A 21,834-nucleotide genomic window follows, 5' to 3' on the forward strand; every position below is an offset into this window, starting at 1 on the left:
AAAAGCTGAAACCTGCCAATGCGACATAACAGATAATTATATAATGCAAATCAGTAGTAAGTGACAAACATTCTAGTATAACATATGACAGACATGTGACAGATAAAGTGCCTCAAAAAGACGAAGAAGAACTTTGTCACATTGTAGGAAAAGCATTTGTGAATTTCACTTTAATCCTTCACTCATCTTTTTCAGTCTATCACTGAACAACAGGGTGAAAGAAAAATATGCAAAGAGGTTTATGAAGTAAGCTGCGGTGGGTGAGATATGCTTGACACTGTTGGAGTTTAGACTCAAAGTAATCCTTTGTCACATAAATGTGTAAATATCACAATGCTCAGCGAGCAGAGAAACGCAGCGTTATCTACAACAATGTAGAGCAGTGGCACGCTCATGTGATCTACAGTATCTTCTAGATTATATTAAAATTCTACCATGCAACAAATAAATCTTGTTGGTAATAGTATGTAAACGTCTTCCATGTAAATACACCGTGACTGAATGTGAAAGTGTCATACAATGTTCAAATGGCATGGATGGTTATCAGTGATGTACAGAGGGAGAGAAAAAACAGGGCAAACTTACAGCTACGACAAACTTCAGCACCCGACACTCAGTCAAACAGACGCAACAGAGAAGGAATAAACAGCCAAAGCCTTTCTGGAACTTCCACATCTTTCTGGCTCGTCGATCTCTACCTCAGCAGATCCTCTGCTGATATGAGGGAAACTATGTCAAGAAATTTGAATTCTAAAAGGCCATGAAAAACAGATGATGAATTCATTAATCCACCTTGTTCAAGCAAAGGTTGTGCAAACACGTAAAATAAAGTGTGTTTGGTCGTAATTTTTATATAATTTAATAATTTAAACCATTTTGAATCAAACATTTATTAGGACTGTATGAATGCCTTGTCATTTGCAGCTGCAGCACATGCACAAAAAACACTGATTGTATAAATGAACACGTGCACTTACCTCAGCATACTTGTTCACACATTTAGCAGTTTTAGTCAAAGGATTCACAGCCAGGAGCGGGCTGCTGTGCATCCCGAATCTTCAGTCATACCCAGATTGACATAAAGTGCATGTTCCTGTAAAGGAGGCAGTGCTTTTATAGCCCTCCTACCTGACCTCGTCTCGCTCTCTCTCCCCAGGGATTTCTGGTCCCAGTCTACTTCATTGTCGACTGGAGTCCAAATCACTGTCTCTGTCTATTCCCCCGCTGTGCAGCGACATGACAGCCCACCCTATTTGAGTCAGCTTTTAAACTTAAGGACACATGTTTGGCTCCTTGTAATGTAGATAAGTCCACTTTAAAACCACAGCCATATATCCTTAAGGACTTTCTGGCTTTAGAGTGACAATATGACAAAGAAATGGGTTAAGATGCACCCACCTGGCTTCTCAAATTGTACTCCTACGTGCTTTAACACACACATAACACACTTACACACTGGCCAAAGGCAACAAACACTCATTATAACTGGCTATGTCATCTGCTGTGGGTTTAGCCCCAAAATTACAGGGCCTGGAGTGTTTTCCCTGACTTGGCACACATGTAAGTATCTGTTAGTATCAAAGCAGCTTTGTGGGATACAGTGGGATTAGTGAGTGTGAAGGTTTAGAGCTATACAGAGCTGACATCATATTTGATAAGTGTAAGATAAGATCTCTTGTACTACATAATACACAGTACAGTATTCACAGAGGGGGGTTATTAGTTTAACATGTATTTTTCTAGAAATATGAAATGAAAACTTCATAGAGATTTATCTGCAATAAAAGAGCAGCTGGCACAATTGGCAGCTTGTATTTGGAATTAGCTGTGGATGCATTCACTCTAACCTAAGGTAAAGTCACAGTAACACAATGTTGAGGCAGTGCGTTACAGATGAAGTGATGATCCAAAAATTACATAAAGGATAACTCAGGTGATTTTTCTTACTGTCAACAAATCCCATGTTTTGCTTGCACAGCCAAAATCTGACACAGCTTATTCCTCCGCGCCACCATTGTCGCCCAAAAACTATTAAAAACACATAAGCCACACTTGCACAGCCTGACATGCTCCTCTACTGCAATGAACATAGGCACTGCAGTTTATTCCATATTTATCATCTGATTGCCACAAATACTCTCTCGTCCCAAACAAGTAAAGTATTATCTCTGTTTGAGTCTCTATTTTAGAATTGATTATTCAATGGGTTTTTTTTTCTTTTTTAATAAATAAAAAAATGAAACTATTTATTTGCATCAGTTTTTTCTCTCTTTTTAGTTTTTAGACTTACATCCTCTTGGCTTGGAGCTGGGAGCACCACTGGGGCAGGAGACACTGAAGGTATTGAGACAACAACAACAGGAAATTATACTGAAGCAGAAGTTCAAATTATTCAAACTTCCTGCTTTTTTAATGTTATAATATTATAATACACAGTTATCACTGACCCATTCATGCGCAGCACTTTAGTGTGAGAAGGTCAAGGTGGAAGTAACGCATAGTGAAGTAAAAGTATAAAGTAGCATTGAATGGAAATAATCAAGCACTGTAAAGTGGGAATAAATGAGTAAATCTATTGCTTTCCACCATTGTGCAGAGCTCCTTCTGTCCATCTGCTTTACTCTGTCTCTGACTCTCACAGCAGTGTACAGTAATCCTCTCACAGTCTAACACGCACACACACACACACGCACACACACACACACACACACACACACACATACTGTACACACATGTGGTACTGTGGCTGGTACAGGTTGGCTTCAATACACCTGTGCAAATGGATGAGTGAGTCCACCTGTGCTGCTCTACAGAAAAACATATACATACTCAAGGGTGTGTGTGGAAGAAAAGAAATGAGTTTCACCATATGAGGCCAAGAGACACACACACACACGCGCGCGCACACATACACACCGATATATGCACTGTGGGAAACGCGACAGATGACACACAACAGTTCAGGGAAGAGTCACTAAACATGAACACGAACAGACTCACAATTCTGCAATTCTCTCACTCGCACAAACATAAAACACACGCGCGCGCACACACACAAAGACACGCACAACACACATACACTCCATCCTTTTTTCCTCCCTCTCCCCCAAGTGGCTGTAGTGTTTTTGTCTTTGTTGAAATAATTGCAGTGATTTTCAAGACTGTTGTCACGGCAACGCAGAGGTTGATGCATGTTGACAGAATCTGTTGCAGGGCGACCAAGAGACTGAAAATGGAAGATAAGAGGTGGGAGGAGAAGTGATGCGCGTGTATGTGCATGCATGAGTGTGTGTGTGTGTGTGTGTGTGTGAAGGTGATGATGGTGGGGGGGGGGGGGGGGATTACATGTGCTTCAATCCATATGATGAATGAGGATGAGCAGTATGGGACATCTCAGCCTGATAGAACGAGGCCCAAGATCAGGAATGAACAGTTATGAGTGTATTGTGAGCGGTGGAAGGGGGGGTGGGGTGGGGTGGGGGGACAGAAAGAGAGGAAAGCGGGGTGCTATTTTAGTCCAGGCGTTGTCATGGAAACTGCAGCCTCACTACAAATGGAGACATCCAGAACACATGGATCGTCAAACAAATGGCGTGCGTAGGGCCCAGCGTGAAGCTACGCCATGGCTGTGCGACACCGTGCCATCTCAGTCTAACCCACCCCCACCCACACTGGCACCCACCCCTCCAGCCAGATAACAGTGGCGTCTTCTTCATCACAGAGACTGAATATCAATGGGAGGGTAGCTTTTAGGTGGGGGGGGGGGGGGTGAGGAGGGGGATAACTGCATGGAGTCAGGGGCTGAAGTGACAGGCAATGGTGTCCATTCAGGCAGTGAGTCACAGCCACTTGCTCTCTGTCTTTTAATTAACAGTCTTTTCCACACTTCCTCCTCTCCTCTCCTCTCCTCTCCTCTCTCCTCTCCTCTCTTCTCCTCTCCTTTTGTCTCATCTTCTGTCTACCCCTTCACTCTCTGTCTGTCTCCCATCCTTTCCCTCTTCCTCTCTGCCTCTCTACCCCCCCCCCCCCCCCCCCCCCCCCCCCCCCCCCCCCCCCCCCCCAACCTCCCCACACACCCCCCTCTCCCGCGCTCTGAAGGACGGAGGTATTCCCACATTTCTCCGTTGCTATAGCAACACCGCAGCGAGAACAGGAAAGAGAGGACGCAGGCAGGGGGGAGGAGGAGGGGATGGAGGATGGAGACATGTTGGTGGAGGGGGTATAGAGAGAGAGAGAGAGAGAGAGAGAGGGAAGGGGGGGGGAGGGGTGTGGAAGGGGCCTAAGATGAGGGGATGTGTGAACAATGCTAATGCTAATCGTAGCAGCAGCAACAGCAGCAGCAGCCACAGCAGATCAGCCAAGTGGTGGTGAATTCCCTGCTCGTCGCATCGTGCTTCGCCCAGACTCACATGTCACATCCACATTTGCATAATTGCCCGTGGAAATCTGTTCACTGTGTATGTTGCTACGGTCATTGATATCTCCCACAAAATGATACAAGAAAACTGTCTCCGCTCAATCATTTGACTCTTTTCTTTTCCTCTGTGACATTGACCAGCTCTGCAGAACCTGCGTCCAATTTCAGTCGTTTCTTGAGCATCATTTACAAACCGGACTCCTACCTGGTATATCTCTGTATTGTAAGCAGTGTGGGGCTGAACTGCTGTGTGCTTATCTTCTAGTGATTCAATCAGTGCAAACCAATGCAGGTCAAATGACCCACTAGACAAGAAGATGTATCTGTGTGGAATACACACAGAAGCCATGGGAAGACCAGAGCTATTTCATATCGATGTCATCATCCCATTCAATCAGGACAGAACGCAATCTCATTATCTCCTCATATATATCGTAGGGCGTTAGAACAAAGCAGTGTTGCATCAATTTCCTGACATGTAAAGATGTGCAGCGAGCAGCAAAGCTCATGTGGCCTGCAGAATAAACAAGTGCCCACATCCTCCTCTTTCCTCAGTACACGTGTTTGTCCAGTTGACGTGGTATAAAACTCAATAGAAACATATCTCAGCCTGAAATAAATGTTTTCCTTTTTACATGCCACTGTCATGTATGAATGCTAATACTGTTTGGTACCTGGAGTAGTCTGCGGCACGTCAGCTGTCTCGCTGTCCTCTCCTCTCAATCAATAACTCATCTCTTGACGTCAATATTGTTATCCCCCATGGGACAAAAATGTCCTTCTTTAGGACTAAAGGAGAATAAGCAAGAGAGAAGGAAGGGAATGTGAAATATAGAGAGATGAGTTTGTTTAGTCCATGCAAGGATTCTCCATGCCTTTCCTTGTTCTTGATCAATGCCCATTAATGTCCTGATGAGCTGATCTGCTCCTGGGCAAAGCAAAACCAAAGTAATGTCGTCAAACAGCAGTTTTTCCCAATAATTGGAGACATTTTGACACATACAATAAGTATATAGTGAAACCACAAAGGTGTTATAAAAGATAACATGAGCTCCACCTTTATCCATCCATCCCTGAGCCACCAGCTTATACTTCAATAAGCTGGTTCAGAACCTAGAAAAACTGATTGTAATACTAGAAACATTTAACAGATTCTGTTAGCCAGTATCCAATGGCATAGTTGGACCTCTTTTGGAAACACTGTACACTTATTTGTTTTCTTGCTGGGAATTAGATAAAAATATTGATACCACTCTCATATCTGTAAGGTAAATATAAAGCTACAGCCGCAACTAGGTTAGCTTAGCCTAGCATAATGACTGGAAACAGGGGTTAAACAGTTAACCTCTGTCCAAAGGTAACAAAATAAACCTACCAGCACGTTTAAATACATTAGTTATTTGCGGCACTATTTCTTGGTCGGGTGCTTTAACTTATTGGAGTTTAGTTATCACTGTGCTGAGAGCCGAGGCTCCATGTTACATATTAACTTTTACACTTTGGTTTTTGTACAGATTAAACAAAAGAGATACAACGTGTTAGAGATGCTGGGAGGTAGATTTTGTTCCCTTTGGACAGAGCCAAACTAGCTGTTTCCCTCTGTCAATCTTCTCATCTGACCCTCGCCAATAGAGTGATAAAAAAAATACTACTGAACCATCAACAGAGTAAGTAAAAGTTGCTACATAATTCATAGCACCATTAAAAGCCAAAAGTGCCACAACATTAACCAAGCAAAGTAAAAGCATTGCCCCTATCTGCAGTTATGGTAAATCAATACTCAAGTAAGTGTAATAATCTAACAACAACATCGGCACAGTGCCTGAAAAATGTGTTTGTGTGTGGGAGGGCAAGCACTGGGGAACAATTTGCTACATACCTTCCTCCAGTAATTACATGGGAAATGTGTTTATAATGTATGCTGGAAACAAAATATTAACAGGAAAGTAATTACTTTAAATCTCAGCCTCCACCATAGGTCTGCAGTGTAACAAGCATTGTTGGTGAGATATTTGTGGGCAAGCTCTCTTTTTTCTTCTTTTTTTTTCTTTTTTTTTCACTATTTCTGGCACAGTAACATGTAATGATTATAAAGTGCTGGAAAGTATCTCATGATGTGTTCTTGTGTGTGCCATATTGTACATGAGGATACGAAACACTAAAATAACAAATGGAGCTGCATTCAAAAATGTTACACATGGAAACTGGCATCATCAGTCTCCGCCCATGCACACATACACAACAGCGACTCTACCCCACACCCACTTCAGCAGCATTTAGTGGAAAGAGAAACAAACGTAGCTTTTTTTTTCCGGGTGACATATCTTGCTGGTGAGGTTGAGTGTTTTATCCCCAGAAGACGACGAAGAAGAACTGTCTGGGGTTACAAGGGCCTCTGAGTGCTTGCCTGCAATGTACACCAGATATATGTCTACTGGTGTAGCCTCCCTATAGTGTGTTTGTGTAGCCTCGATCTCTGTATTATTAATTTAGATCTTTGGGTGAGGAAGAAAACGATATTCCCAAGTCAAAGGATCTGCTGCATGGCTCTTAATGATATTGGGAGAAAAGGGGGAATCTAAATATAGACTGAAGCAAACGCAAAGTATCTTCAGTACAGTGTGAGAAAGCCCTGTGAGAACAGATGTAGTAAGCTGGTAATTCACCAACATAGTTTCATATAATAAGCGTCAAAAACTGAAACTTTAAACAAAGAGCAGACTTTAAATCTAACGGCTTCTTTCCCTTTATGCATCTTACACAAATTAAGTCCAACTGGGTCACTGTCATCTTTTCCCAATACTTTCCATAATACTTTGGATTCTCAGTCTGAGCTAAGCCTGCTAACTGGTCTGTGTAGTCCATCCTCATATAAACAATGCCTAAATAGGCCACAGGATCTATAGTTAGTTTTTTTTTTTTTTTTTTGCTATGGCTGCAGCCCACACAGCCGTATCGCACACACAACTCCTGTGTTAAACACATGTGTCTTTCGCTGCAGCCTTTAAAGTGTGAAGAAATAAAAGGCTTTCACATTATCATGGTTCTTCGATCAGCGGAGATGCAGCCCACAGACTCTGACACCTCTGCTTCACAGTGGAGTTTATGTTGTGTCAGGTTCCCCACAGACTCTGCAGTCTGTCTATCTGTGGGCCAAGGGAGCTGGGGGAATCCCTGGAGAAACAAACAGCTGGGAGGTTATTGAATTTGAAGGAAAAAGACAGCATAGGGAAAAGGAGAGGATAGTGCAGGCACAGTGGATTTCTAGAAAATGACTGCACCATAACTGTCCAAAGGGAGATGTTGATGCACTACACTAGGAGGATATTAGGCTACATTTTCCAAACAGCAGGTTTTCCTCTTTTGTTTTTAACACGGTGCATAGTTTAGAATTACAAGTGGGAATTTATGTTGATATATATATATATACATACAACAATCCTGTGGATTGTTGTTGCTTCTTGCTGCAGGGCCTGCAACTAGCATTTTTAACTTCCACCTTTTCTAATTGAAAATTGCCCTACTCCCTCACATTATATTCATACCAACATCACAGAATGCTCTAGCTGCATTTGAGCGTTTCTCTTTCATCTTTAGTGCATATTAATGTATTCTTTTCTGGTGCATGCACACTCCTTGCTCATTTTCATACCCCCACTTCATATGAGCATTGCCCTTTTCAAACATAGCAAGAAACAAATTTAAGGCTTTTCTACACCATATGTTTGCTCACTACTAACACAAGCTGAGAAACAGTGTTTCAGAACATTTGGTTTGATTGCATTATTTGTCTTTGCTTTGGGTTACAGTCTTCATAAAATACTACAATGTTACTATGTGGTGACGTTTTCTATTGCTATTTCAGTGTGTAGGCTCTTTAACAGTGTGTCCAACAAATCTCATGGGGACTGAGGTCTCTGGAGACCAGAGTACAATCCAAGTGCAATTACATTCAAGAAAATGACTTTACATAGTGCCCCCTAAGACATTTCAGAGACAATTTCCATGCTGTAAGGCCCAAACATTTTATCTAAACATATTATTCAAATTCACTGTTACGGTTCATGGCTGATGCATTTGTCATAACATGAATCCCTTGAGGTTGTTGTTTCGTAATGTGGGTTGGACTTGTACCTCACAGTGGACATCTGTGATAGTCCATACAACTTCACCTCACCCCTGGGTTCAAAGTAAGTATAAAAATATCAAATCTGGAACATGTAGATGAACTGAAGAGCAGTGAAGCAAAAGAACCCAGCTCTATTTTGTCAACCCTTTCAAGATAAGAAGGTGTGATAATGATGTGGCTGTTGAAGAAGTCCCAGTCTCCTGCACATCTTTATCAAGCATAGAAGTAGTAGTTGTAGAGATAGCAGCAACACAACCCCAGTCCACTTAATTGCTTTTATGCCTGCCTTGCATGGAAAATGTCAAACTACTTCACTAAAAGGAACTGGCTTGTTTGTGTTCCTTTTCTTTTCCCTTTTTGTCACATTTGCATCACAACATTCACAAGTAATAAAAAATGGCAGTGCAGGTTAGTGCACAATTACACTAATGTAACATGACAGAGTACTTGATTTATTAAGGCGGTTGCCATGCTGTAATGATTACAGGATGTACTAGTGTTGTGTTGAATTTGTTAGATTAACTGTACTTCTACAGCTCCCCCCCCCAATCAATTAGTCAACTAATTTCTCATTAGGATTTTAGTCAGCAAAGACTGATAAATCAGATGAAGTTTTTTTTATTTCTGGAAAATTGTGAGCCCATCCCTAGCACTATAATTCACTTTTAGAAGCATGTATTGTTTAATGAAGTCAATGGATCATTTTTCATGATTACAGATATTTACAGCTCAAGAAATCTGTTTTATTTTTTTTTTTTTACAACATCTGAATATTGTTGGACTCTTTGACAGTTTGTTATCTGCTGGAAATTTTTTTGAAGAAAATTCTGTATAGTTACATTTGCTATCAGCTATTGCAATTAATGTTGCACATAGCAGGATTTTGGGTTTTTTTGTGTCTTGTTTCCTGATCCAAGTGTGAGAAGAAGAATGAAGTAAAAAATAAAGTACAAAATACAGTGTAAACACAATTATTTTTCATACTTTTTTCATTTTGTATTATAAAATTTCACGCAATAACTTATTTGAAACATCATCATGGTGAAATTGTTAACTCATTTCTCAGTTAGTTAGTTGTGGTGCTCCGTAGGATGAAGTCACAATGAAGAATGAAAGTGGTATATGCCTCTAATAGCAGAATAACTCCTTACAGCGGGCTGAAAATTGAATCACAAAAGTAGCAAACAGTGAAATAATATACCTCTCAGTCATTGTATGACAGTCATTGAAGTGCAGGTGCAGCACATGTTGAATTTGCTATAATTGAAGAAATACACTTTGCTGCCACACTGTGTACCTGGATGGATGCTTGGAAAAAAATGACATTTAATGACAATACATAAAGATCCAAATTGATAATATCACATACTGAGATACAACCAACAACTGGAAAAGAAAAAAAAGGAAAAAAACAAAAAACCAAAAACAAAATGACATTTTTTTTCCTTTTTTTGTATGAGAGAAATCTATATCTTTCTAGAGCTTAACACTGTTCACTCTTTCTTTTTAAAAAGCTTTCAAAACAGACCCAAGTTTTATATATATATCTAGTTTTATCAAACAGAAAAGCTTACCTTTTAAGGACCAAAAGGTCATTCCATTTTCTTGTCTTGCAATTTAGGTGTCTCAGATAATCCATTTCATTAAGGAGTTTTGTTTCCGACAAACCAAGAAATCTCATCTGGGCTGAAGCATCCATTGCAAGCGATAGGTGGTGCAGTGGATGGACATATGCCTGTACTCCATCTGTAGCCAGGCTGCATCCATTCAACACCATAATATACAGTGAGGTACAGTTGCCCAGTCTGCAGATATTCAGATTCCAGTCCCAAGCTTGTGATCTTCATTAAAAGGTGTCACATGTTTGTTAGCATTCCTTGAACGAGCCTCCTTTTAAATTGCATCAAGTATATGTACAATGGCAGCCACTATACTAAGATGCAACAAAGCCCTTCTGCATTACTTTCAAATGTTAATAATAATGATGATAACTGTGCATGGTGCATGTTACGGATGTCCAGAGGTATGAAAGGAACATTTCTGTGCTGATTAGGTGAGTCACCATCATGATAAAACATTGCTACAGGAGTTTTACAGAAGCTTTTTGCCATGGTTAAGATGCAGAAACGCACCCTCACACAGCACACAAGGAGGTATCTAATATGCTCTTTGAAATCTGATGACAGAGCCACCAAATGTAGCACATCAAGGGAGTGGCCATATGTTGTGTCTTTAGCCTTCATTTATATTCTATTTGTGTCTCTGTGGGGCTACAGTTGAACCCTGCCCACTAGATCCGTTGGTTGGGTTGCAACGCATTTACATTTACTATAGTTTTGAACGAGATTCACAACCAAAAACACTGACACCAAGTTGAGAGAATACATGGCTGCAATTTAGACAACCTGAGTTATTTGATCAATCCGTTTAGATGTGGCATTGTAGGTATTAACAGACTTATTTCAAAAGATGGCTTAGGTGTTTAGCATTAAACAGAACGAACGTGCTGTGCATTGATGTAGCAGATGTTCCTTTCATGGATTAACCTCTATGACTGCTCAATCTGGGTGGGTTTTCTCTGATATCATCGCTCATATCATCATCATCATTATTACTATTCTTCAGTGTTCCTTTTTTTCCAATAAGTGTGGGCTCATTGCTGATAAGAAAACCATCATCCCTCACATAAAACAGTTCATATATATATATATATATATATATATATATATATATATATATAGTCTTTTTTTTAAGAAAAAACAGAAGAACAAAAAAATCACATACAGAGCTGCTTTACAGTCAAAAGACTCACTGATATGATTTTGTTGATAATACTATCTCAGGTACATTTATCTGGAATAACTGGTTGCATGTCCAGTTTGTGCTCAATTGCAACAAACATTTTAGGTTCCTCCTCAAAAAATACAGTCTCTTATCCAAGAAAAAGTTAATTTATTCAATGTATTTCTTAACCTTAATCATCTTCCCATTTCAAAAACAGTGTTAAAGAATTGCCATGGGAGAAGCATATCGAGGGCTAATTTCAGACAAAAGCGCCTTCATTAAGAATAAGATCATCTAGTTCTGTCAAAAACACTCATTTTGCAAAACCAGTAGTGTCTGTAGAACATCTATAGGAGAGAGACTAAAAGCCTGTCTGAGCATGTTAATAGAGAAGATGGCACCTATCATTACCGGAATGACTAATGGCTAAACCACAAACCATACATTCAATCCAGGTTTAGCACAGAGGCCTGCATAATGTCTCACACTTTACTTATGTGGTTGCCATATTGACCCGCCACAACCCAATATATGATTGATTTATTTCACACGTAATGATACATGGCTAGACAACTGTACACATTATATCAAACTAACAAAAATAAAGAAATACATAGTTCAAACGCAAGAAGCGTAAATGGCATTTAACATATGAAAGTTACACTATAAAAATGTGGATCTTACAATTGTCATACAACCAGACATTATTATTATTAATATACTGTACATTTCCATTCATTCCAATCATCCTAAGATGGATGTTTAATCCCTTCTTGTATGCTGCAGCAGATAGATGTCTAATCATCGTTATGACAGCATTTTATGGCATGACTATGGGAACCATGAGCAAGGAGGTCATATCAAATTCCTGCCTAAAAGCAAATATCTGGCTACTGATCTGGTTTAAATAACACATTGTCAACACTTTATTTTACCCATACAGATCTTTGCATTGAATTACCTTTCCGTGTTTGTGGAACATAGTTTTACCATTATTTGATGCTGGCATTTAAGTATCAGAATTGTCAATTCAAATACCAAGTAGCTGGCTTTTACAAAATACATAATACACTCTCAGAACACAAAAGTTTGTAATGATTATTACTGAAGCAACAGACAAAAGTTTGTCAAACAGAGATCTGCATTTACTGTTCTACAACCTAAATGGACTTTATGTCACAAAGCCAATTCAAAGATTCACAATGAGTGTTGCAATTGAGCCCTTATGTTTCTGAGAAGTAGCCAAACTTAAAACATGTATCATAACCAACCTCCACTATCGCCACCCCTGATTATTCACAAAGAAACAAACTATACCAGCTTATACATCCACCCCAAAATATCTCTGCATCGGAGTCTGCAATGATACATATTTAAATGAAAATATATTTATATAATTTGTGGATTTTTCACAGTAGTTTGTACTGCACTGTACCTTTTTGTCCATCTATTTATGCCTACATAATTTTCACCTTGAGGGAGTCTATTGAGTCACTTGAGAGAGAGTGTGGCTTGTGTTTTGTGTGGAAGAAAAATGTCTCTTGGATTTTGTTCTGTAATGTCGCCGATCTTCAGTGTAAGTGCTGTGCATGTCTTTCATCTCTGTTGGCCAACAACAATTTGGGGACTGATTACTCTGAAAGGCTAGCTTTTCCCTATAGGAACACAGCTTGTAGAAACTGCAAAAAACATTTGCTTTGGCACAGATTTACATTTTAGCAATGTCCATTCCTTGATCTCCACGGCCATGAACGTTACTACAAACACAAGTGGCCCATTGTAGTAATCCTTGGCTCAGTACACTGTCACGGATAAGTCTATGTGTTTGTGTATTGCCGTGTCAGTCTATCCTCTCTCCTGGTGTAATGTCAATGCACTCTAGTGTCTAATCATTCCGCGCATATAAACCCAACATCAATCCCCTCTCTGTCTCCGACTCTTGCTCACTCTCTCTCTATCCTCTCACTTTTGTTTTTAGATTTGAGTCTCTTGAACGTTTTCCTTCGAGCTCCCCTTGAAGAGAAGAGGCTCCATTTGGGGATTCTGGTTTTGGCCCATGAAACCCTTGATCGATCCATGTAAGCCCATAGTCGGCATTGGGAGAGACATTGGCAGCGGTGGGGACATGGAATTGGGGTTGGTGTTGGTGCCATTGCCTGATGTGGTGAGCAAATTAGATGTAGAGATTGGGACTGAGGTACAGGAGATGGGGATATCCTGGCCTTGCTGGTTCTTGAGGATCCCTCCTGGTCCCATCCCTTCGGTGCCAATACTAAGACCCATCACATTGTTGTTGAAATGGGTCTTGTAGTAATGGTTAAGAGTATCTGTACGGCCAATGTTGGGAAGGTTGACTATTTCTGGGTGGTGTATCCTTAGGGTTCCTTCTCCACCTGCACCAGAATTCATTTTTGAACCACCTGAGATGCCACTTCCGGCCCCGGCTCCAATCTCATCTTCTACATTGACTATTTCAATGGCTCTGGCTGGGCCATGGTGCTTGTGTAGCTGGTGCTGCTTCCGGAGTTTATAGAAGACCACCAACATTACAGCTGCCATAAAAGTAATGGCCACAAAGCAACCAATGATGATCTTAGTTGTTTTCATTACATCATCCAGGCCTGGAATGTTAGTTACATCCATTATGGACACAGTCACTGCATTTTCAGTAGCTCTGTTGGCTCGTGGGGACAGTGAGGAAAGAGAGGACAGAGAAGGTGATATAGTGATGCCAGGTCTGCCCTCTATCACCCCTCTTTGAACAGTAGGATTAGGGAAATCTATGAAGGTCTCATTAATAAACTGTCTTGCCGAGTTCTCCTCCTCACCTTTTACTGTCTCTACTGTTTCCACAGTGACAGTGGTGAAATAACTGTAGCTGTTGCTGGGGTCTGAGGCAGACACATTGAGCACGGCAGTTGCAGTGGTGTTTCCAGCAGAGTTGGTTACCATGCAAGTGTACTGCCCAGTGTCTTGCACGGTCACATTTGTGAAGTTCAGTGTTCCGTCATGAAGCACTGAGATCCTAACGCGGTATGATCCATGGGTCATCAGAGTGCCATTTGGAGTGAACCAATTCACAGAGGTCATCGAGGTTCCAGTACGACATTTCAGCTCAGCAGCCATGCCCTCAGTGACATTGAGGTCAGTGGGTGGCTCAACAATCACAGGGGCATAGCAGGTAAAGTGGTTCTGGTCTAGTTCCCCAATGTACTTGCCCTTTAGACCTGGGGGCGCATGGCAGCGAGCACAACATGTGGTGTTGCTGGGGACTGTTTCTTTCAGCCACCAGCTCAGCCACAAAACATCACAGTTGCACACCCAAGGGTTGTGGTTGAGATGTACCCTCTCCAACTGATGCAAAGGGGTGAAGAGGTCATGGGGCAGGGAATGCAGAGAATTGTGGGAGAGGTTGAGCTCCTCCAGGTTTTTGAGATCATCAAAAGCATTGCGTTCAATGACTGACACTCTGGAGTGCATTAGCCACAGCTTGCGAAGTGACACTAGGCCCTGGAAGGATCCAGGCCGAACTATACCCAGCTGGTTTCCTGACAGCTCTAACTCCTCTAGTCGTACTAGTGGGGTGAGGTTAGGGATGTCCTTCAAGCCACACATGCCAAGGTTCAAGAATCGCAAGTTTACCAGACCTTCAAAGGCAGCCTCTGAGATGAAATCCAGCTTCCTGAGTTCCCCTAGATCAAGACGTCGTAAAGAGGGAACACGGTGAAAGGCAAATGCCGGCAGCGTCTCAATGGGGTTGTTTCGTAGCCATAGTTCCCTTAGCTTGCTGAGGTACTCAAAGGCTTGTGATGGTACCACTGTGAGACGGTTGTCAAAAAGCTCCAGTGTGTTGAGATTGGGAAGGCCATTGAAAGCTCCCACCTCAATTTGTCGGATGTGGTTCTTGGAGAGCTGGAGGATTTCCAAATGCCGCAGGTGCTTAAATGTGTCAGACTTGATCACCTGGTGCAGAAACAAAAACATGGAGGCACATTGTAGCAATACCAGAATTACTGCTGTCAACATATATTTAATCAATCAAAATGTATGCAGAATTTATGGTCTGCATGTAGATGAAGCCATATTTACCTGGATTGAGTTCTCTTGTAGATTGAGGTATCTTGTGTTCTCTGAAATACTCTCTGGGACTTGATCTAAACTCTTCCTTGTACAGATGACACGGCTCGCCTGATTGGAGCAGGTACAGGGGGTGGGGCAGGGGGGTGCTGCCTCTGTGAGCTGAGGTCCATGGTTGTGAAACCACAACAAAAGCTGGACCAACCAGAGGAGGGGGGAAGGGGTGCAGGGGCTGGTCACCATGACAACACGCATGGCAACTGAGTCATGACCCACCCCTATTGCTATGATGTTGATAAGTCACCTCCAAACAAGGGAATTTAAGTGCTTATCTTGATGTTCATATTTGATGCTCTTGTTCAGTTTTTTCTCCTTCAAGCAGTCACTTTAAAAATTGAGAGGAAAAAGTGCAATATTATATTAAAGACTATTTATCATTAATAGAGTCTTATTTTACTTTGCTCATGCTTCTTTGACTATCACACACCTTGTTCTCTTCAATATGTCATTTTAGGGAACCCTGAATTTTTTTGTTCCCATGGCAATCATTAGCGTATAAATCAAATTTAGGGGAGGATTTGCTCTTGAAAGTGTTGTCCCTGTGGAGGCTGTTGCTTCTCACTGTAGGGAGAAGAGAGAAAAGCAGAGAGAAGAAGGAGGTCAAGCAAGTGCACAGTGCTGTAGCTTCAAGATATCAGACTACCACAAACACAATAACAAATATTCCAAGGATTGAAAGTATATCTCAAAATAGTACAGTGTCCTGTCACTACACAGGACATTGTAATGTCTTTTTTAAAGAGGTGGTTCTAAAACTGTGGCCTGCAGCCTAACTGGTGAGTCAGCTGCCATTTTCTTCATAAGTTGAACTTAACATCTGGGTCATGGTGTGAAATGGCCACAAAATTCTAAAACCTCAAGCCGGATCACAAGTGCTGCAGTACACCCATTAGGATGACAGTCTCATCATCCACTGGTATGCGTCTAGTCAGATGCAGAAGTAGAATCGCACATTAAAAAGAAAGCAAAGTTGTTTAACACAATTACAACTGCCGGTGGGACTCATCCAGACCTAAGGTTAATGCAGAGATTCATGCAATCCATCATGAGGCAGCAGCACAGCATTACAAATGAGATAACAAATGATGCCTGCATGCAGTAATTTAGCAATTAAGATATGAAGGAGTGATTATTTACTCCTGAAATTTTACTGCAATGCACATGCTGTGTACAATAAGTGACACACAAGCAGAAAAGATCCCCAACCAGTGAAGCTGATCAACCAAACATGAAACTGACAACTAGTTTGTGAACAGAGTGAGCACCTCGGTGCAAAAATACTTTTATGTCTTTTTGTATTACATATTGTGTGTGTCTCTGGTTAAGAGAATGTCACACACTTCTTGAAGAAACAGAAATGGCTGCAAGCATCAGCAGACTCACTAAATTTAGAAATGCTTGGGCTTGTTCCCTTATACTGATTAGACCAAAGAGAAAGTGTTCATTGTTTTCTCAAGCTCGACGCTATGACTCTAGCAGTCACAAGCCTGTGTTGTCTATTGAAAATAAACAAGAGGATCTTTGTTATCTGTCATGTTATATGACCACTGTGTTTCCATTATTGGTATTCTCTCTATAATAACTCTAGGATACATTTTCCAAATATTTTAGTCTCTGATAAACAGGTTATTTTTTTAAAAGCTTCCATGGCAGTCCTTAGCATCTCCACCTAGAAACACGGTTGCTGTGGCAACCTGCTCACTCACCATCTTGTGTTTTTACTGTCCAGTGCCCTATTCCACATTACTGTGTTTAGCTGAGCTTGATGAACATTTGCTGCTCAAAACTGATCAGCAACACCTTTTTGGTCTAAATCAATGTATCCTGGGCTTAAAGATAAAGGTGTATTCCCTTTTTAACCAGATAAACGATCAACAGTCTTTTGCCCAATAGATATTTTTACCTAGAGGAAAAAAAACTAGCTTTTTATATGAAAATATATATTTACATAAGTGCAGGGAAACCTGACAGAGCACATAGTTGAACCTTGGCCTTCAGTATCACAACAGAGGGAACAAATCTGCCATGAATCTTAATATCTACAAGGTCTGAGGATTAGGTCAACATCAGTCTTTATTAAAAACATAGCTCTGAGAACTCTTAAAGCAGCTATTAAGAAAGCTCATAAGGGAGTGTATGCTAAAAATAGACTTTTTCAGATGCTCTGCACATCCCACAGACTCTCTCTCCCTCTCTGTGACACATGCAGACACATACACACTTCCATATCCACAACCTTCCTAAGTGTAACTGCCACAGAGAAATAACAACACATTATCCATCTCCGCTTAGAGAATAAACGTAGATTGTTGAATACAGATTCTAAACCCCATCCAGCAGGTGATTATGCATTTCAGTAATTTGACAGAGTTGAAAAAAGAAAAAGCTTCAGTGTCTGTTCCAGACGTCAGAATTGCATCTGATCCAGAGTGGTGGTTTGATAGTTAGAATGGTGATTAGCTCGTCAGAAAATGATTCATGGAAGCATCAAAACACAACATCATTAATATTCAGCTGGTCAAAGAATTGATCATACCACTGTTCTGTTTTTGATGCAGTGTTTCAAACACCAGTACTCATTGAAAACACTGTTAGGATGGCGCTTTGCTTGTATTCCTCTTTGTTTCTTATGGAAATCTTGAATATATTATAATAAGTAAGAGATGTGCAGCTGTATTCGGCACAAATGTAAGCTATTGTGATGCTGGTGTAAAAAATGCACAAAAAAAAAAATGCACAATTGCATTTTGTTTTAAGCTTTAATGTGTTCCCATCATTGTATCGTTATAGGAGAAAAGCCTTTGGCAGCAGTCAATAGTAGGCTAAGCTGCTTGATGCAGTTTTTTTTCTTTCTTTTTTCTTAAAATTGAATGAATTGAGCATTTTCTTTGCTTTAAGTAACAAAAGTGACTGGGGTGAGACAGTTAAATGATCCATGTAACACACCACATAGGGTAAAATTGTGTTATAAGGAGAGACCTTGAATCTGCAAGCAGGACTCCTGTTGCCTTGACCTCTCATCTTCAAGTTCTCCACCACATGAGAGCACAAGAACGACGGCACACACGGATGATGGCCTTTATTTTTAGATTATTACACCTTGACTCATCTGAGGGCCAGCTCTGTCGCCAGTGGCCTTCATCCTCATCCTTGTGCAAAAAAAAAAAAAAAAAAAAAAAGTGTTTTCTTTAGCTTTATGACACGGCTGAGAGGTAGGCTGAGTTGTATTTTTTTTTTTTTTTTTCTGACCAATTTCACTCACAGGTATTTCTCTCTCTTGATCTCAGCCGTTTTTTCATGTCAAGAGCAGATTGCAACCATGTAGATATTGATTATTTGATCAGGCCTGAGAGAGCGCTCAGTCGTGAAAAGACAAATTAGCTGCAAGCTGCTGACCAATTGCTACAAACCAATCACATCATCGTAAGCGCCTGATTGTATCAATGCCTTGCTCTCCACAAACAGAGTCATTAAGGTTTATGAAGAGGCAAAAGGCGTCTTGTTGTTTTCATTAAACATCGGGGCTGTGGGATGCTTCCTGTATGCCTACACAAGGCCCAATTAGACCTCATGTATTTACAGATGGTCTGGTTGAACACAAAGCGACACAGGTGCAGCAGGGCCAACATCATCTACTGTAACTATGACAACACACTAGATTGATTCAGGACGTGGGAATCAGGGTAGGATGGGACGCATCTCGCCAGTATAGCAACAACCATCGCTTTTTAGAGGGAGAAAATTGCAGGTTGATGTCAAATATTTTCTCCACTTTCAGCTGCTGATGAGCATATTCCCTCATTCCTCTGAAATCAACTCGTGGAAAAAAAAAAAAGCAGAGAGACAGAGAGCGAGAGAGGGAGAGAGAGAGAGAGAGAGATAGACATAACCTGTCCATTTTCTTCTGCAGTCGCAACCTCTAATCTGCAATCTCTCCTCATCATATAGCCTCTAGCATAATATCTCCTACAATTCAGCAGAATGGCCTTATTCATCTATGCAGCTGCGCTCACTACGGCGCACCTTCTCGGGAACGCAATTGAAATTCTGAATAGGCCTAATTCTGCACATGCTGCATTACAAAATGGCTTGCATCCATTCTCTCTTCGGGGTAATGACAACATGACTGCACCCAAAAAATAATCCATAGGCTTTTTGTCTTTTTGGAAAATAATATGTGTGGACATGTGGGATACACAGGCTTACGTAAGGACCATGTTATTTTCATACATTTGCGATGAGCAGCTCAGCTTTATTCCACTGACCAGACTGTGTCTTTTGCTGATATTAATTATTTACTTAAATTATTGTGCATCTGTGCAACATTCGCACATTTCATTATTCAGTCTCCGTCATAATGATGACAGATTTCAGCATCCATGCATGTTAGGTAACAAATGCAATAATTACGCCGGCCATTTCAGTCCCTTCTACCTGTACATCCAACATACACGTACCTTTATGTTTCGGCGGCTGCGGCGTGGGGGTCGACGTTTTTCTCTCCTCTCGTCCCTTCTCCCGATCGTCAGTTTCCCAGCCTCGCTATCTATGTCTCCTTTTCTCTTCCCCTAAATTGATTCGCTTGTTTCCACGGCCGAGAGCTGGCTCTTGTTCTTGTAGGCTAGATCCGCAGCGCCAACGCAACGCGGGGGGCTACAGTGATGGCAGGTTAAAGATGAACCGAATCCACACTCACTCACTCACACACACACACACACACACACACGCACGCACATATACACACACACACGCACGACGGCAAGGATAAAAAGAAAAAAAAAAAAAAAAACAGTGATCAGATGAAGGGGTCGTTGGAGAAAGTGATTTTAGTATTATCACATTGAGGAACGAAGTCTGGGACGAGTGCATCCATGCGCCTTATCGTCAGCGGAGAGGAACGCAGGCAGCAAACGCGACGGCGCCCGCTGGGCAGAGCATTCTGCGTCCAGCATAAGCGACTCTTTACGCACATTCCGTATGTTTCAGTCTGAATCCCACTAAGACGGCGTTAGAGGAAGAGATGAAGGACCAAGGACTCATGGACGTACCTGCGTTCTTTAGATTTTTTTTTATTTTTTATTATTATTATTATTTTTTTTTTTTCATGTTTTAGACTCTACATCCAGAGCAATCTGTTACCAAAATAAAAGTTTTTTTTTCTTTTTTTTTTTTTTTTTGTTGCAGTTTTTTTTTTTCCACATCACTTCAAGTTCCAGACATGTGATGAGTATAGTCACATATTTATTAATATGACTCAGCAGCGCTTCACATTCAGCAGAATTAAACGAGTCAGTGTGTTTGATAATAAAGTGAGATTTTAAGCATTATCAGTATTTATCATTTTGCACCTGTTCATTAACCGGACGCCACTGAACATCTGCAGTGAGGAACATTTCTGGTCCACTGAGTCTTAAAGAGTTTTGTAGGCCTACTAATGTCCATATTCACAATGAATGCTCAGTGCTAACACATGCATTTTGGTAATGGCCAGCTAAGATTAAATCTAGCAAACTAATGAGGTCTGTTTTCTGCAGACTTTGCATATGAGTATTTATTTATTTTTTCCCAAAGCAATCCTCAGGGGGGAAATTAAAGCTGTACATAAGGAAGCCACCACTATAAGTTGCTGTCAGCATCCAGACAGCAAGCACTCTGCAACCCTGTGAGGTTGGCACATTATGAAAACCCAAACCTTTGAATACTTCTGAACCCCGCAAATGTGCATATGAAGTATTTTGTGAGCAGGTCCCAGAGTTTAGTGGGCTACTGCATGGTTTTAATTAGCGGATTGAAAAGAGCGTCAGCAAGTTATTAGCCAATAAAGAAAGCTTTAGTCAGTAAAGAGATGCCAATCTTTCTCTCTGCCTGGCCTGTCCTTATCGATCTTTGTCATGTGTGTGTCCATACACGTGTCGAGCGCTTTAGCTCTTTAGCTCATTGCTATCCCCTTCAGAAGGTGGGTAACAATGATTTTAGTTTAAAGTTTGTGCAGAAGAAGAGAATCACCCCTTGTAGCTCTGTATCCACTACCAAGACTAGTTTGTGGGTAAAAATAAATCTCAGTACATCTTTGCTCTGTCTCAGCTCTAAAGGTCAAAGGACAGAGAAGGCCAGTTATGCTTCAGAAAGACCCCCAAGATATATACTCTCCCTCCTCCTCCTCTCCATCTCTCTCCTCCCTTCCCTTCCCTTCCCTTCCTCACCCTCTCCTGTGCTCCTCCCCTCCCTCTCCGTGAATGCCGTAGTGAGTATTGTTCACGACCACTAGCTTTTGCTGAAAGCCGCACAGCAATGAGGTCTCTGTGCCTCTTGCCTCTCTCTTCCTCTCCCCTCCCCCTCCTCTGCCTCTCTCTCTCTCTCTCTCTCT

The 21,834-nt window shown here is 41.2% G+C and overlaps 2 protein-coding genes across 6 annotated transcripts in view; both read right to left on the reverse strand.

Annotated features, from left to right (window-relative positions):
• LOC139608527 (testicular acid phosphatase homolog) overlaps positions 1-1,115 on the reverse strand; it is an 8,187-nt gene extending 7,072 nt beyond the window's left edge. For 3 of the 4 annotated variants that reach the window (XM_071462404.1, XM_071462403.1, XM_071462402.1), the window contains exons 1-2: positions 978-1,115; positions 586-711 (exon numbers count right to left, since the gene is read on the reverse strand). In XM_071462404.1, the coding sequence (XP_071318505.1) occupies positions 586-675 (90 nt within the window). In that variant the 5' untranslated portion in view covers positions 676-711; positions 978-1,115. Of the gene's footprint in view, positions 1-585; positions 715-977 lie in introns of all 4 variants that reach the window. The other variant, XM_071462401.1, reaches the window with a different exon arrangement.
• A 10,740-nt stretch (positions 1,116-11,855) lies between these two features.
• On the reverse strand, positions 11,856-20,449 carry lrrc4bb (leucine rich repeat containing 4Bb). 2 transcript variants are annotated; one of them, XM_071463029.1, is made up of 4 exons: positions 19,925-20,449; positions 15,895-16,028; positions 15,420-15,792; positions 11,856-15,293 (listed from the first exon to the last, which is right to left on the reverse strand). In XM_071463029.1, exons 3-4 carry the CDS (start codon positions 15,660-15,662, stop codon positions 13,305-13,307), a joined length of 2,232 nt encoding a protein of 743 aa, XP_071319130.1. In that variant the 5' UTR covers positions 15,663-15,792; positions 15,895-16,028; positions 19,925-20,449; the 3' UTR covers positions 11,856-13,304. The 2 variants fall into 2 exon arrangements, with proteins under 2 accessions (XP_071319130.1, XP_071319129.1); XM_071463028.1 differs by having other exon boundaries at positions 15,420-16,028.
• Positions 20,450-21,834: the final 1,385 nt, after the last annotated feature.

Source organism: Trachinotus anak, unplaced genomic scaffold (assembly GCF_046630095.1).
Source record: "Trachinotus anak isolate AG129_WGS33_773 ecotype Australia unplaced genomic scaffold, CSIRO_AGI_Tana_v1 ptg000025l, whole genome shotgun sequence".
Taxonomy (NCBI): domain Eukaryota; kingdom Metazoa; phylum Chordata; class Actinopteri; order Carangiformes; family Carangidae; genus Trachinotus; species Trachinotus anak.

What these genes read in the sequence shown, in the direction of transcription:
- lrrc4bb (XM_071463029.1), bottom strand. Translation starts at nt 15,662, where the DNA reads ATGCGTGTTGTCATGGTGACCAGCCCCTGCACCCCTTCCCCCCTCCTC. An exon ending in TACAAGAGAACTCAATCCAG is followed by an intron (nt 15,294 to 15,419) that starts GTAAATATGGCT and finishes TTTCTGCACCAG; the next exon opens with GTGATCAAGTCTGACACATT.